The sequence below is a fragment of the Lissotriton vulgaris genome, chromosome 2_1 (assembly GCF_964263255.1).
Source record: "Lissotriton vulgaris chromosome 2_1, aLisVul1.2, whole genome shotgun sequence".
In the NCBI taxonomy this organism is placed as follows: domain Eukaryota; kingdom Metazoa; phylum Chordata; class Amphibia; order Caudata; family Salamandridae; genus Lissotriton; species Lissotriton vulgaris.
In genome coordinates this window covers 2,007,573,622-2,007,589,808 of record NC_141687.1, presented here as the reverse complement: position 1 = coordinate 2,007,589,808, position 16,187 = coordinate 2,007,573,622, and the positions used below count along the sequence as shown (strand labels likewise).

Below are 16,187 nucleotides of genomic sequence, written 5' to 3'. Positions count from 1 at the left end.
GTACATAAACAGCTGGAGGATTTGAATCAGCCCTGGATCTAATTGTGGTTTTCATCTGGAAGGTCATTATTGATTGAAAACATATAGCAATTGTTTTCTCCCCTACTCAAAAATGTAGAGTGGTTCAGGGAAATATAAAAGAAACTGCATTGGATAGGACTATTGTAAGGGAAAAATTCCCTTTCAAAAGAAATGATTTCTAAGGTCGAGAATTAGAAATCTATAGGGCTTCTAGTTATTTGAACAACAAACTCATTAGCATGAGGTTCCAGTTTTAATAAAGATCATTTTAGAGTAATTGCGTTCAATCTTAGGTTGTTATTTTTCTTTAATAGAAAGGGACACCGATGATTTTACTGTGCCTACATGATGTTTTATTGATTTTGCTTGAAATTCCTATCTGTTTTTCCTACCTCTCATACATTATTAGTTTTGTATGTAGACAAGGCCAGATATACAATATTACCATATTGTCAAGAAACCTAGATTTCAGTATTTTCGACATGTAAGGAGAAAGGTAATTTTCATAACAGGAAGGTTTAAAGCAGATCAGCTTGATTCTTATTTATATTTTTCAATTTCATTGTTGACTTGATGTATATTATATATGCTGTATTTGGTGGAGGATAAGTGAATACAAGTAAGGTGCCATAATTTGTGTCCATAATATGAAATAACTATATATCAGCCATTTTTCTCTTAAATTTAGAAAGTTCACATCACAGATTTAGCTGTGACAGACCTTCTGTCAAAAACAACAGGATATCTACAACCAAATCCAGGTAAAATATTATTATGGAAAATTACTTTTGAAATGCTAATTGTTGGTTGACAAGTTATTATTTCAGAAGTCTGTCCTATTTAAATAATTGAATGACAATGGGGTGACAGCCTGTGCATGTTTGTTGGAGTCACGAAATACTACTTGCCTTCTTCGATGACACTTAAGTGAACTACACAGTGTATTTGTACTTCCTCTTTGTCTGGGGGAAGGTAATTTCTTGGGAAATCTAATTTTATGAATCGTTGCTACAGACATTTTTACCTGTCTTTTTTTAACAGACCTATTGTATCTAATACTTTAAATAATATTCCAGTGGGTTTTTGGCAGCCCCCTTCAGTCTAATGGCTATTTGTATTTTTCATTCTGCATCCATTCTCATCAGACATTGAAAATCACATCTAAGATTAGCTCACCGAGGATTAGCTCGCTCCCCTCATTTTATCAACTGTTTCAGTGTCCTTCTACCTCAGCATCTCCGGCCATTCTAGTGCATGAAGGATTGTTTTCTCCCATGCTTTTCCATCTCTCCCCGCTGCTCTCTTGTCTCTTAAGACCTGTCCATTTTTTCTGCTCCACACCCACTCATCTAATGCTCTATGCATTCTCTCAGCTTTTATTTACATGTTGTGGCAGGGGTCTCACAGCTGCAAATGGTTAACTCACCTGTGCATACTTTATTAGTAAAATAAGTTCTTTCTATGTCATTGTGACTGCACGATTGCACTTTAGAAGTTTTATGCTGCTCAAAATCTCATTGGACCCACTAGGGGAATTGGCTGCACTACAACACCCAGAAGGCCCCTGGACCACGCCCACTGAGTCAGGTGTTGAATGAACTGTGCATTGTAGCATGTCAATCGCTTCTGTGCCACTGAAGAAAGGTTGTTTACCTGAAACGCGTCTGGCAAAAATAAGTTTATTTTGGTATCTTGTTCTACTGAAGAGGTACCTGCTGGCGAATATTCAATAAAGAAAAGTGAGCACATTGAATGTGTGTGGCCTCGCTCAAATGGGCTCCTGCGTGTGTGTATTTTATAACGCCCGGCCCCGGTTATGAGGGAAAGCCCGCTGCTTGAATAGCGGATCCTTGACTGCACCATCAGGTGTGTCTGAGATGGGACGATGTGAACCTGACACCGATTCAGGTTGGTGTCAGCTTTGGCTCATACTGAATGTTACTAAGAGGGACAGGTCCCCTTCAAGACTCTGCACATCAGTCATTTGTTTTTTAATATAATAGGAAAACGCACCCACTAGGGAGAATTGGCTGCACTACAACAGCCAGAAGGCCCCTGGACCACGCCCACTGAGGCAGGTGTTAAATGAACTGTGCATTGTAGTCTGTCAATCGCTTCTGCGCCACTTAAGAAAGGTTGTTTACCTGAAAGGCGTCTAGCAAAAAGAAGTTTATTTTTGGTGTCTTGTTCTTCTGAAGAGATACCTGCTTGCGAACATTCAATAAAGCACATTGAATTTGTGTGGCCTCCCTCAAATGGGCTCCTGCGTTTGTGGATATATAGATATATATATATTCACTGAAAAAACCATAGGTTTCACACTAGTTATAGTTAGGAATTAGCATTTAAAAAACCTAAGAAATTCACTGAAAAAACCATAGGTTTCACACCAGTTATAGTTAGGAATTACCATTTAAAAAACCTATTAAATTCACTGAAAAAACCATAGGTTTCACACCAGTTATAGTTAACTGGAAATTTTACTGTCATAAAACCATTGAAATTCCACGTTATAGTTAGTTGGACTCACTATAACTTGCGCGTGCAATGCACTGCTGATGACGTCACATATTACATCACTCATGACATGGTCAGTGACATCACTCATGACATCACTGATGACACCATCCAGTGAATGTGTGTCTTTCTGAAAAATAAATATGTTTTATATATGTATATGTAAAGGTCGATGGAAGAATAAATGTTTAAATAAGTGTCTAAAAAGATATAAAAAAAAAAAATGATTGGTTAACTGGCTTATTAAGTGTATCTTAGTGAATACATATATTAGCGAGTAATGTTTAAATATTTAAATATATGTATCAGTGTCTCACTTTGTGTATAAGTGGCTGCATGGGTTGTTGAGTAGCTACATGTGTGTGTATATGGGTTATTAGATTTTTTTTAGTATCAGTATGAGTGTCAGTATGGTTTGGTGGGGGTATTACTTAGCACATAGATGCATCAATGATTGGCTCACTGTTTGTATGTGTTTTGAAGACAGCATATGTGTAGGACTGTATGGGTGGATGAGTGTGTATATGTGTATGTTAGTGAGTGAATGGCTGTCTCACTAGTGTCTTTATCAGTAACAAGATATGTTTTAATCTAGTATTTGTGAGTATTGATGTATATAGGTGAGTATATGAGAGAGTGAGAGATTGTAAGAGTTCCTTTTTAAATAAGTATGTGTTTCTATAAGTGATTGTTTAAGTGAGTAAGTATGTGTAAGTTTCCTTAGAAGTAAGGTAGTAGTTTGTGTATAGTTGTATATGCAAATAAATGGATGTTCAATAGTTTATTTCCATGTGTGAGTAACTTTTGGATGACTGTCGGTGTGTAACATGATGTATAGGTGTATCACTACATATGATGAGTGAGTATATATATGAGTGACTATATAGAACTGTTGGTGAATGAGTGGATGTGTATATAGATGGTGTAATTTCTGAATTGGTTGTTGTAACTGGTATGGGTATCTCCATTTTTTTTGAAAATGTTAGTTTCTATTTTTGAATATGTGTTTCAAGGGTTACATTACACTGAAAGGAGGTCTGTCACTCTGTCACACGGATGGTGTCATCAGTGATGTCATGAGTGATGTCACTGACCATGTCATGAGTGATGTAATATGTGACATCATCAGCAGTGCATTGCACGCGCAAGTTATAGTGAGTCCAACTAACTATAACGTGGAATTTCAATGGTTTTATGACAGTAAAATTTCCAGTTAACTATAACTGGTGTGAAACCTACGTTTTTTTCAGTGAATTTAATAGGTTTTTTAAATGCTAATTCCTAACTATAACTGGTGTGAAACCTAAGGTTTTTTCAGTGAATTTCTTAGGTTTTTTAAATGCTAATTCCTAACTATAACTAGTGTGAAACCTATGTTTTTTTCAGTGAATTTCAAAGGTTTTTTTAATGCTAATTCGTAACTATAAGTCTCACTTTATAAGTAAGACTGTTAGCGCTCTAGTTGTTCTTTAGAACACTCTGGTACATTCTGTCATTGGGCTATAGTTGCGCTACATCTGGCTGATATTTGGGCTACATTTGTATTTTTTTGTCTCTGGTGGCCATCTTTGGTCTACATTGGTCTACATTGGGCTACATTGGGCTACATTTGGGCTACATTTGGGCTCTAACATATATATAGCCCAATGTAGCCCAATATATATTTTTTCAAAGTTAATTTTCTTAAAAACCACTGGAGCATATATCTTGAGACATAGCAAAGGCACATCGGGCTACCAGTAACCATGGGCGAATTTTGCGAATCTGACGTTCGCGAATTTTGCGAAATTGCAACCCGCAAAATCTGCGAATTCTCGCGAATTTGCGGATTTTTTTTTTGTGTTCGCAAGGATTTCTGCCAGTTCGCAAGGATTTCTGACAGTTCGCAATTGCGAACTTACATGTCGGCTCGCAACGGTCACGATTATATTGTTTCTACGTCTGGTTCATCATCACAGGTTCCCAGCACCCTCTGTTTTGCCCCTGCCTCCTCTGTTTCACCCATGCCACCCTCTGGTACATCAATGCCTTATGCCACCCTCTGGTTCATCATCACTGTAGATTATGGGGGAAAAAGCAAGCACACCTGCCTGCTTCAACTGACATGAATTAATTTGGGGTTGATTTATTAATGTGTCACTGTTTTAAAATTCAGGTCTGGCACCTGCTTCCTTATCTGTAATTTGCTTTCTGTTGCAGTGCAATTTTTTTTTCCAGGACCTTTGTGGCCTACTTGTAGCTATTCTATGAGCCTGCTGTGAGGGTCTGAGCAGGGTCATACAATTGTTGCAACTAGCAACTGAACTCTGGAGGGGCCCTTGTCAGGAAGCACTACAGGGAACGGTTACTAATGATGAGTTTGAACTTTTGAACCTGCTTTCACTTTGCAAAACTCGTTTTTCTGCAGAACAGCATTACAGCAACTTTAATGCCCCACCAAGCTTATATGAGAAAGTTGATTTCTAATCCAAAAGTTATTCAAAGAAAATCAAAAGGCCTCAAATCCAAAAAAGTGCAGGCAAATGTCAACCTGAGGAGTTAATCTGATAAAAATCATCATTTTCAGAAGGTCTATGCTGCTTGCTAGTAGATTTCTTGTGCAGAATTGCAATTTTTGTAATTTCCGAGTGCGAGATTGTTGCTGCCCGCCGCACCTACATGTTCGCAATTGCGAACTTACACCGCAACGAAAAAAAATCCGCTGCGTGCGAATTTGCGGATTTTGCGGGAAATTCGCGAATCTCACGGATTGCGAATTTACTGAAAATCCGCAAAATCCGCGAGCGTAACGGATTTTCCGCCCATGCTTAGCTACCAGTCCCTACAATTTTTCCAATTTTTTTTTTGTATATTGTTTTTTTTTTACATTTTTTTTGCCCTGGAGCGCTCCCTGTGCGCGCCCCGGTGAGCGCCCGGGAAAGCGTAGTATATTGAAGCTCCCCGGTGCGCGAACCGGAAAGCGTCCCGTTAGCGCCAGTTTCGCGATCGAAAACGACATCGTGACGCATCGCGTAAGCGTGACGTATCGCGTAGCCGCGCGATGTGTCTTATGACGCGCTGCATAAACGCACCCGGAAGCGCTCCGCGGCATTGCCCGGTGCGCGTAACGTAAGCGCGCCGGAGCGCGTAACGTAAGCGCATCGGGTCATGTGACTTGAAAATAACACTTTTCATTGGTTCTCATCATGTTTTTTTCTCCAAATAAAGAAAGCCCCCTCCTTTTTTCACCATTCTAACTTTCTTCATTGAGAGAGCAAGAGCTATTTTTGAGCAAACAAGGGCTTCACTTGTAGCTGCAGCTGGTGCACCACCACCACCAAGAAAAGAAGGTCCACCACCACAGTTTCTTGGAGGACAAGAAGAAGAGGAGGAAGAAGAGGAGGAGGAGGAACAACCAAGGCGCTTCCTGCCTGAAGAACCAAGGCAAAGGCATGTTAAAGTGCACTTTATTTGGCAATTATTTTCTTTTCCTGCAGACCAGAAAAAGGTGAACGCCCCCAAAGTCACCTGTCTTATTTGTGGCAAAGTCCTCTCCAGGGGCAATCCCAAAATGAAATATTCTTTTGGTAATTTTACCATGATCCGCCACATGGAGAGGTGGCATCCCAATAACTTAGCCCAGGCTGAAGTACATGAACTTCGAAACAACCCACCCCCTGTGGCCAGCACCTCCTCTACTGAACACTCACTTTCTGGTCCTGAAGGACGCCAAATGGTGCCAAATATTCAACAAAAATTTGGCACCATCAACATTGTTTGCATTTTCTGTGGCAAAACATTATGTTATGGTGAACTTAGTGTCACCTTAATAAATAATGCTGTTGACAACCACCAATGCAGCAAGAAAAGGAAGCAGTAATTCTTTTCTTTTTTTTGCTCCTGTTGAGCCATTTCCAATTCCCTGTTTTTTGTTTGTTCCCTTAAAAAACAAAAAAAATATAAAATTGTTCAAAAATACAAAAAAAAAATGTTCAGAAAAATAATAAAAAAATATAAAACAACAAAAAGAATAAAAAAAGTTATTTTCAGAACTACCTCCCATTTATAAAATATTGCTAAAAATGTTAAACTCTGGCATTCTTTTTTCTCTTTTGTGCGCTTCCTGGTGCACTCCCTGGTGCGCGTACCGGGGGCTCCCTCTGCGAAAATAAAAAACCTAGGGAGTCAGGGTGGGTCTACCCTGCCCCCTTAAGGTAATTTACCCCTTTGTTTTGGCCATCTCTTGTTCTCGATCCTATCGAGACACAAGATGGCGGATGCTCCGGACTGTTTCGAGAGCCAATCAGCTTTCTGTGCGCAAGTCGCGTGGCGCGCCCAGAGCGCTCCCCGGTGCACGTACCGGGGCGCTGCCATAGATATATATATATTTTTTAACCTAAATGACTCAAAAACCACTGGAGCACATATCTTGAGACATAGCAAAGGTACATCGGGCTACCAGTCCCTACAATTTTGCCAAGTTTGGTGCAAATCCATTCAGCTGTTTGGGCTAAAAGTGAGTTTGACCGCCCTATGGAAATTAACATGGGGAAAACACGTTTTGGGACCCCCCTTTTATCTCGGCCCCCGCTTGAGTAATCCCCCTGAAACTTACAAGGAAGGACCGGAGCTCCGCAAGGCAAATTTGAGGACGTTTTCAGGCAGATTCGTCAACCGGCGCTAAAGTTATTCCAAATAGAATTTTGAGATTTTGCATTGAAAAAAATCCTAACTATAACTACCTACTGGCGACTGCCAGTAGGTAATATATATATATATATATATATATATATATATATATATATATATATATATATATATATATATATATATATGCTTTTAATTAGCTAGTCTGAGCCTCATTCCCTCTCTCTTTTTAAGGTCTTGATTAGAGACAGCTTTGAGAGAAAAAAAACAGACAAGCTGTTACAATAGGTCTGGCCTATGCAAGCTGGTTTGAATTATTTTTATATTTTTATTGCAAGCATCTACATTTCCAACCACCTTCAGCAATACAGAGGGTCAACATGCTTTGCCAGAGAAACCAGGCATCTCCTAACGCTCCCAGTCCCATCATTGCTTGCCTACTGAGACACCAAGATACTCGCGCAACACTCCCAGCTTTACACAAACATGATCCCTTCCTCTACCACAAACATAAACCCTATTTTTCCGTTGATTTTGCCCCCAAGACCAACGTCACCCAGAAACGTTTCTCTCGATACAACTACTACTAAGGGAAAATATCATCAGGTATGTGTCCCGCAACCAAACTCATAACAGCATATGGTGTTACCAAGGAGTGTTATGACCTAGGCGAACTGCAACAATTCTTAGAAATCCACACAGAAACCAGTGTAAACGAGTTCCTCATGATTGGACGAGCTAAAACCTTTGCACTAAAAACCTAGTTCTTTAGCACCACTGCCTAGGAGTGTCCCAGCTAGAAATCAAGGCCTCGACACACAGACAATCACTATAAATACCGCCCCCTACTGTCATTAGACGGAATCAGTTTTACTACGTCCATTTTTATCATAAACATCTCCCTTACCATGCAATCCGAATAACTCCTCCAGGACATTTATCTGCCTATCGATTAATATTTTAGAAATGAGTTTCAGCAGAGCACGGACTCTCCAGCTTTATCAAGTGTAAAAATGTGTTAACATTTTTTTGCAATTAAAAAGCCAGACATAGTGCTCCTCCCGGAAACACACTTATCCCAGCCAGAATCCGAAAAAAAGCGGCAAAAAGCGATATGTGCTGCAGCGTCTCCTGGCTCGATCGAAAAATCTCCACCCAAACAAACCCAGCTAAGAAATGAGGAATAGCTATTCTGATATATAAGTGCCTTGCCACATTCATCCTTAAAACTTGGGCAGGCCCCAATGGGAGAGCTATATTGATTACACCTGTAGTGAAAAACAGTACGTTTATAGTGGGATCAGCATATTCCCACAATGGTAGTTAGCAAGATTTCTTCCTGAATTTCCACCATCAGGTCACAGAATTCAAGAGAACCAGTCTTTTAACCCCTTCCATGCTGGTGACGAACCCCAGCCGTCATGCACTACGGTGCTCGTGTGCTGATGACGGCTGGGGTTCGTCATGGCCCGCCCGTGTTCGGCCGGCGGCCGCACACGGGAAAAAAAGCGGCCGCATCGAAGGGGTTAATTGGAGGGGATTGGAACATAACTCTTGATAATATACTAGACCGATCTGACAGACCAAACCGCAAAAACTCCGCTGTCGGAAGTCTTTTGCTGGACAGACCACCTCCTGCTAGACCCTTGGTGCCTCCTCCTCCCAGCTGTGAGAGAATACAATCTTCTTTTTTGTGTTCATGGAAGAGAAATGAGAATAGACTACTTCCTATATAACAATACCATAATGGTAAAAATTCTATGCTGTGCCATTAAAACAGGAATGCTCCCAGATTATGCACCAATCTCATTACTGTTAGACATGAACATAGTTTTCTTTAAAGATAACATTTGGAGGATGAATTCCTCCAACTATAACCTCCCGGATGACAAAAAGATGCTCAAAGATCAATTCTTAGAATATATACAACTCAATGAACACTCTGTGAACTCGCTGCAGTTTCTCTGGGTGCCGGGAAATCTTTAATATGAGGTCTGATGATAAGAGACACCACAATAAAATGCAAAGCTGGCAAAGAAAAGTGTGGCACCTTGAGAAAACAAATTGACACACTCTACCAGTCCTATCAAAGCCTTCCCTCTGACAACCTACTAACCGCTCTAGTCAATAAAAATATAAAAGCCCTATCATGTTCAAAATGCTGAGACTATGAACAGGGGAGAAGGCCAGCATGCTACTTACCATGCAGCTCAAACAAAGAGAGGTGAAAACAGCTATCCCTAAATACGTAATGTCAGAGGCAACCTCCTAACCAGTCAGCATGAGATGATCAAAGGATGCAAATCTTTCTATGCTATTCTGTACAAAAGCACAGCTCCTTATAATCACCTGGAGAAGCAGTATTTTTACATGATCTTCAAATACCACAACTCTCTGCAGGTTTACGAAACTCCCTAGAGGAACGGATATTCACCACTGAGGTAGAAGTGGCCCTGAAGCTCTTACCTATCGGGAAAGCATCAAAATATTAAGCCATGCTTGTGAAGGGCATGATGACAAGCGACTCCATCAATGGCCCACCTTTCAGTTGGATCTCTCACAAGCTGAAGTACCTAGGTATATTTGTGAGCTAAGACCTCATTCGCATAATCCTGGATAACATGTCAACTCTAAAAGAAAAAATGCAAACAAATGTTCGACACTGAGACGTGCTGCAACTGTTCTTTTGGGGACAGGTCCAAACAGTCAGGTGGTGGTGACTCCTCGGTTCAATAATGGTTTTGGCATGATTCTTTTGAAAATACCTACGGCACAGCATTGAAGTCTCTAAAACGCAATAAAGCAATATAACTGGTGAGCAGTATGACCCAGACGTGCCTCAGTTAAACTTCATCCCTCGAGAACATCAGATTACCAATTACCGAGGTATATCAAAAGGCTTATCAGCAGTTGCAAATGTCGTAGTACCCGACCAAGGATCTTGCGACTCTCAACTAGGTAATGTGAGAAATTGGGTTATTGGTTGAATGAAGGGTGCCCCTTTTCAAGCATTGGCCACAATCCCAGTCAGGGTGAACCACAAAAGTCACTAAATTATCCTGTTCTTAACCCTCTTGCAGCACGGCGCAAAAGTAGCCACACTTTACCTAGAGGCAATGTATGAAGTATTTATGCAGCACACAAACAGTAATAAGGTGAAACAGCATGAGAAAAATCCCACCCCAATTTAGAAGAGTCAATTTTGATAAAATATTTGAAACTCAAACAACAAAAATCTGATTAGTAGAAACAGAGGTATGATTTTTTTTAAATCTAAGGTAAAAAAGAAATGGCGCCTAAAAGATCAAAGCACCAACCATGGGCGTCTAGTCTCGAGAGTCCAGGCCAAAGTAGAAACATATGGCAAACTGAGATGGAGCGTAAGTCGGATACAAGAAATGGATTAGGCAGGTCTGCGTTTACCTTTGGACTGAAATGTTGGAGAAAAATGTTCTGAGAAAGCGAGGCAAGGATGCAGGCAGCATCTGAGGAGGGAGTGGTATTGTTGGGAACTGCTGTATGAAGTCTACGTTCGGAGTTAGTCTCTTTTTTGGAAGTCAAAAATCTCCAACTGGATGAGGCTCGAGGCTGTAGCCAACGAGAGTTCCACAAGGCCGAATATCACTTTGGCAAAGGACCACGGAACAGGATATGCTGCTGTTGAGAAGAACGTAATGGAAGCTGCTGCAAAGTCAGGACTACTAGAGATGCACCATCGGCAGATAGACAAGCAGATTGGTCCCAGTCTCCTCTTGGGTTTCAAGGCAGGTTTTAGCCAAAAATGTTTTGGAATATGGCTGTCTGGGCACTTTAGCACCACCACTAAGGGTTCAGTACTGGAGAGGCACCACTGGACGGGTTAGGATTCACTCATTCACTCAAGCTGGGTCCAGGTGTGGGTTGAAGATGGTTTGAGCCTTTTCTGTCCCTTAGGCTCTGAGCAGGAGGCCAGGCAACTAGCCTTTGAAGTCACTCCGGTAGTTCAGGGTTCAATTGATAAAACAGGGCTCAAGCAACAGGGTAAACCTCTTGTGGTTCAAGACAGGCTCCAGGTAGGAAAACAGTCCCTCCAGTTGCAGCAAGGCAGTCTTGTGGAGAACACAGCAGGCCACAGCAGCAGGCTGTCCTTTGAGAGTTTTCCCAAAGGTCCCAAAAATGAACTGAAGCGTGGGTCTGAGGTTCCTATTTTCATACCTGGTGCATCCTTTGAAGTACATGAAGTTTTTATTGAATTCCTTATGACGTGCTTTGCGTTTTCCTGCTTCCTGTGGCCCCAAACTGGCTAAATAAATAAAGCAGGGTGACAAGTCTGTTGTGTGATGGCAGGGAACAACCGATTCAGTTGGAAGTCGTACAGTGTACGGTTCATACCCAAACCCCATATTGCAAGTTGATGGCCCATCCAAATCCACCTAATCTCTCCATTGTGTGGGTGTCATAGAGGAATAAACAAAGTTCGACTTCCTACGACACCCAGTCAAATGACCCAGTAACAGGCTGCAGACACCAAATAGGGCAGGAAAATGCCAACTTTCTAAAAGTGGTATTTTCAAAATTGTAGCTTAAAATCTGACTTTACCACTGAAGAGGATTTCTATTTAAAAATGTTCAGACACCAAACATCAAATGCCTACCTATTCCAAATCGAAAAGTTAGCACTGATTAAATATAATAAGGCAAACCAATGTTATCCAACGGGAGAGGTAAGCCTCATAGTAGTGAAAAATACATTTAGGAGTGTTGCACTACCAGAACATGTAAAACTTAAAAGTACATGTCCAACCTTTTATTTACAATTTCTTTGTTCAATGGACTTTTTGGGCCTACCTTGGGTTGACTTATATGCACTGAAAGGGAAGTTCAAGGCGTGGCAAGACGGTTATATTGTCAAGTCGAATTGCCAGTTTAAAACGAATCCACTTGATGTGGCAGGCCAGGGGCATGTTTTAAGGGGCTACTGAAGAGAATAGTACAGTAAGTGCTTCAGGCGCACTTGTAGAATTTGATGTATAGACCCTGGAAACATGGTATGCCACTCAACAAGGGACTTATAAGTAAATTAAATATGCCAATCAGGTGGAAGCCAATTTTACCACCATGTTTAAAGGAAAGATCACAAACACTTTAGCACTGGTTAGCAGTAATAAAATGCAGAGTCTTAGAACCAACAAAACAAAATTTTGCAAAAAGTTAAGGGGGGCACAGGGAAACAGTTTGCGGGAATCCCTCCTAAGTTTGATAGGTCAATAGAATAATGCACACAAAATAATGCTACCAAGCCACAAATCCGGCGATTTGGATGTGGAAGGCTAACGTGAAACAGTCACCCAACTACAACTATGTCAGTCCGACTTACACGGAAGCCAGCTTTGGAGATTGAATCAGGCACCATATGCCGCATTGTAGCAAAAACAGTCATATTCTCTTGTACCCTTCATACTCTGAGTACCAAAATGGAGCAGCTACAAAGAACTATAATGGCTCTATATAATCTCTTGATTGAAGTCTTCTCTAAACACATGCCCACTAGTCTAGTCTCAGCAGGGAGAGAATCTTGCTAAAAGAACATATGGATGAAGCCTTGAAAAACCTTATGTTAACACATAAGGGATGCTAGAGTGAAATTCAGTTTTTACAGAGTACTACATGACTGTCACTGGTCTCCCAAAAGCTGTATAATGTGCACTGAACTGCATAGTATCCCACACTGAACTGCTGGAGATGTGGTAGGCCCATAGAGGACATGTGACACATCCTTTGGTCATGCCCAGCGATTCAACCTTTTTGGTCTTCAATATGTGGTTAACGTTTACTGGCTAAAAACCTATCCTTAAAGCCCTCCATGGCATTCGCCCTAATTCATTATTCCCAAGTCATAGAGCAATTTAATGCCCCCACTAAATGATGCTGTAACAATCTACGAGGTTAAACTCTGTTCCTCAAAACCTCGGCCTATCACAGTATACATATATAGAGCGTCTATCGGATATTTATAACATTTGCGCTCTTTATGGAGAGGTTACCCAGCAATCCTCTGCAGTTGCATTACCCAAATATATCAAATTCTCGTAGTACACCATACAATACTTCTTCACTGAGTCTTTAGTCATGCAGGCTCGCTCTTTCCTTCCCATGTAAACTTTTATCTGTGAAAAGGCCCTCTCAACATTGGCACTTGAGACAGGCAACGCCAAATTAGCCAGTATACAATTTGCTAACTCTACTGACATAGCTTTCCAAGCCAATACTGGTACACCTGAAGATTGTGATTCTCTGCAACAGGTTATGCAACATATGCATTGAACTGGGCGTATATGCCCTCAGAGTTATTGAAGCAGTCAAAAATGAGGCAGCACTTTTGAAACTCTGGAGAAAATTTCCCTATACAGAAGGGATCTATAACCTATGCAGAGTATTACAGTGAGGCTTCATTGGCTTCAAATGTCATGGTTGGTGAAGGGCTATTTCTCATACATTGTAAAATAAAAGTTCCTGAATTGATCCTCAACATTTCTTTGCTTACCAAGTGGCAAGCACTCTAACATGGAATACGTTGAAGTGCCAAAGTCACTAAACGTGTCGCCTAGCCCATCTCAAGGAGATGTTTCCCCTCTACACCAATTATGTTGAACACTTGGTAGACAGGGGTGTTTTCAGACTCTAGTTTTTTGTATTATGTCCACTACAGCAGTTATGCTTTCCTGTAAAAATCTAAGAATGCAGTAGAGTGTACTTATTTTGAAATCCCTATCAATATGTGATCAAAGATCACATTTCTTGTCTTCGGTATCATCACTCAGCAAAAGTTCTGTAAACAGTTGCCAAATTAATTATATATAATTCATCGCCTCTAGGCCTGAGAACCAACAGCTAAGTGGAACAGTTGGGATGACTCTTTCTTTGATGCCAAGCAAAGCACAAAATGATAAATATTTGCATTTTAGTTTCCGTACATAACAAAACAGTGCACCAGAATGGAATAAAAAGTTAATAGCATTCTTCATTAACTCTGAAAATTGTAAAGTTGCTTTCAGCATACCATTTTCCAAGTGGCCAGGGTATCTTACAGGGAAGCACTTTGGCTCAGGTATCGATCGTGACAGGTCATCACACAACCTTTTCATGTACGTAGCTGAATCACTGCAAATACAAACAAAATCACTCCAATATTTGTTGATCTTGGTAAGAACGTTTTGGAGCAGCATTCCAAGTGACACTAAGTTCCATGTTTTCCAAAAGTCTGGTGTCATGTTTTCATCAGTGTTAGAAACGGGATCCCTGGCTGGCCAGGGCTCATGCCAAAGTCAGTCAGAGACCACCATTCCCAAGTCAGGGCAAGGGAGTTACACGCCAAGATAACCCCTGCTCACCCTCTAGGTAACGTGGCGCGAGCAGCAAGGCTAAACTTGGAGGCGATGTGAGCTAAGTATTTGCGCACGCACCCCAGCAACAACACCCAAGGCCCACCACAAAGGAAAATCCACACAAGGTTATATAAAAAAATTGCCTTTGTATTATAGTAAAAACACATTAGATAACACACAAACTTTACAATGTGCCAGCAGGCACGGGCAGAATTTACAAGGGATTATGTACAGGACAGGGCCACATGGACCACTGTCAGGGGTAGGCACTTGTTAGAAATAATACTTGTAGGTATAAAACTTAGCACATAAACATATAATGTAATACCAAAATAGTAAATGCAGCACACAACCAGTAATCACTGGTAAAGAGTAAATACCTCCTACGCAAAGCTAAACACTGTAGGAAAATCACGCAGGGAACTAGGACCCTATCACCAGGACCTAAGGAAGGAATACCATCACCTAAGCAGGTCACTTTTAGCAAAGGAAAGGAAACCTAACAATCACCTAAGCAGGTCACATTTAGCAAAGGTAATACATAAACAATCCTCTAAGCAGGTCACTCTTAGCAAAGGGGATAAAACATAAAATACCTCAGCAGGTCACTTTTAGCAAAGGTAATGGGACATAAACAATCCTCTAAGCAGGTCACTTTTAGCAAAGGGGATAAAACATAAACACATTGCACATGAGGCATTAAAACACATTCAGAGGTGCAGGTTAGAACATTTGCGCAAGAATCACATACATCAAGTAAATCACAATGCGCAGGGTGCATGTAGCACAACACTAGAATTGTCCCTCAGGCCAACTGGCCTCGCAAGGGCTGGAATGCCCTGAGTCCAATGTCAGGGAAGGCTGCGCAGGCAGCACAGAACACAAGCCTAAACGTAGCAACTGTCCACTAAGTGCAGGACAGTTGTGAGTAATGCTGGGCACACGTTGGAGCCACGTGGGCTCAAGAACACAGGGGTGGAAGTACTGTGTGGGAGCCTCGGGGCTACTGACCACACTCGTGTCCTAAGAGCCTCTCTCAGGGCTCACACAGCAAATAGTCAATTTAGAGCTTCAGTGCTCTAAACACATGCGGGCGCTCAAGAGCCTTTCTGGGGCTCATAAACAAATATGGCACGCAGGAGCCTCTCTCAGGCTCGTAGAAAGGACTGTGGCTGGAGCCTCATGGGCTCAAAGATCAACTGGGGGCCCTGGAGCCTCTCGGGCTCGAAATATACAAATTGCCCCCAGGAGCCTCGGGGCTCCTCAACACAGAGATGCGGCATGGTGGAGTCCCTCGCGGGGGACTCAAACTGAAGTAATGCCCCCGGAGCCCTTGTGGGCTTCAATCGCCGTGGTGCCTCTCTCGGGCTTGGCCGGCACACTGGAGGGGAGGGGCGGGCACCGGCAATGTGCCCCGACGCCCTCCTCCCTTCACTCGCTCTTCCCGGCCCCACTCACCAGACCTCCTTGCAGCAGCGCAGGGCTCCTCTTCCTTCAGGGAGCCCCAGGGACTCGGCCGGCTGCTTCTCCCTTCGCTGTGGGGGCGGGACTTCCGGTTGGCCTCGAGGGGCCACGCTGCAATTGGTCAGCCGGCCCAATGCTTCCGGGTCGTTGCGGGCAGTGCGGCGGCCCATTTTAGGCAGGCAGGCGGGCTCTCAG

The 16,187-nt window shown here is 42.0% G+C and overlaps 1 protein-coding gene across 1 annotated transcript in view; it reads left to right on the top strand.

Annotated features, from left to right (window-relative positions):
• SH3GL3 (SH3 domain containing GRB2 like 3, endophilin A3) overlaps positions 1–16,187 on the top strand; it is a 762,914-nt gene that overhangs the window by 137,819 nt on the left and 608,908 nt on the right. The window contains exon 2 of the mRNA XM_086959002.1: positions 710–782. Within this exon, the coding sequence (XP_086815128.1) occupies positions 710–782 (73 nt within the window). The remainder of the gene's footprint in view (positions 1–709; positions 783–16,187) is intronic.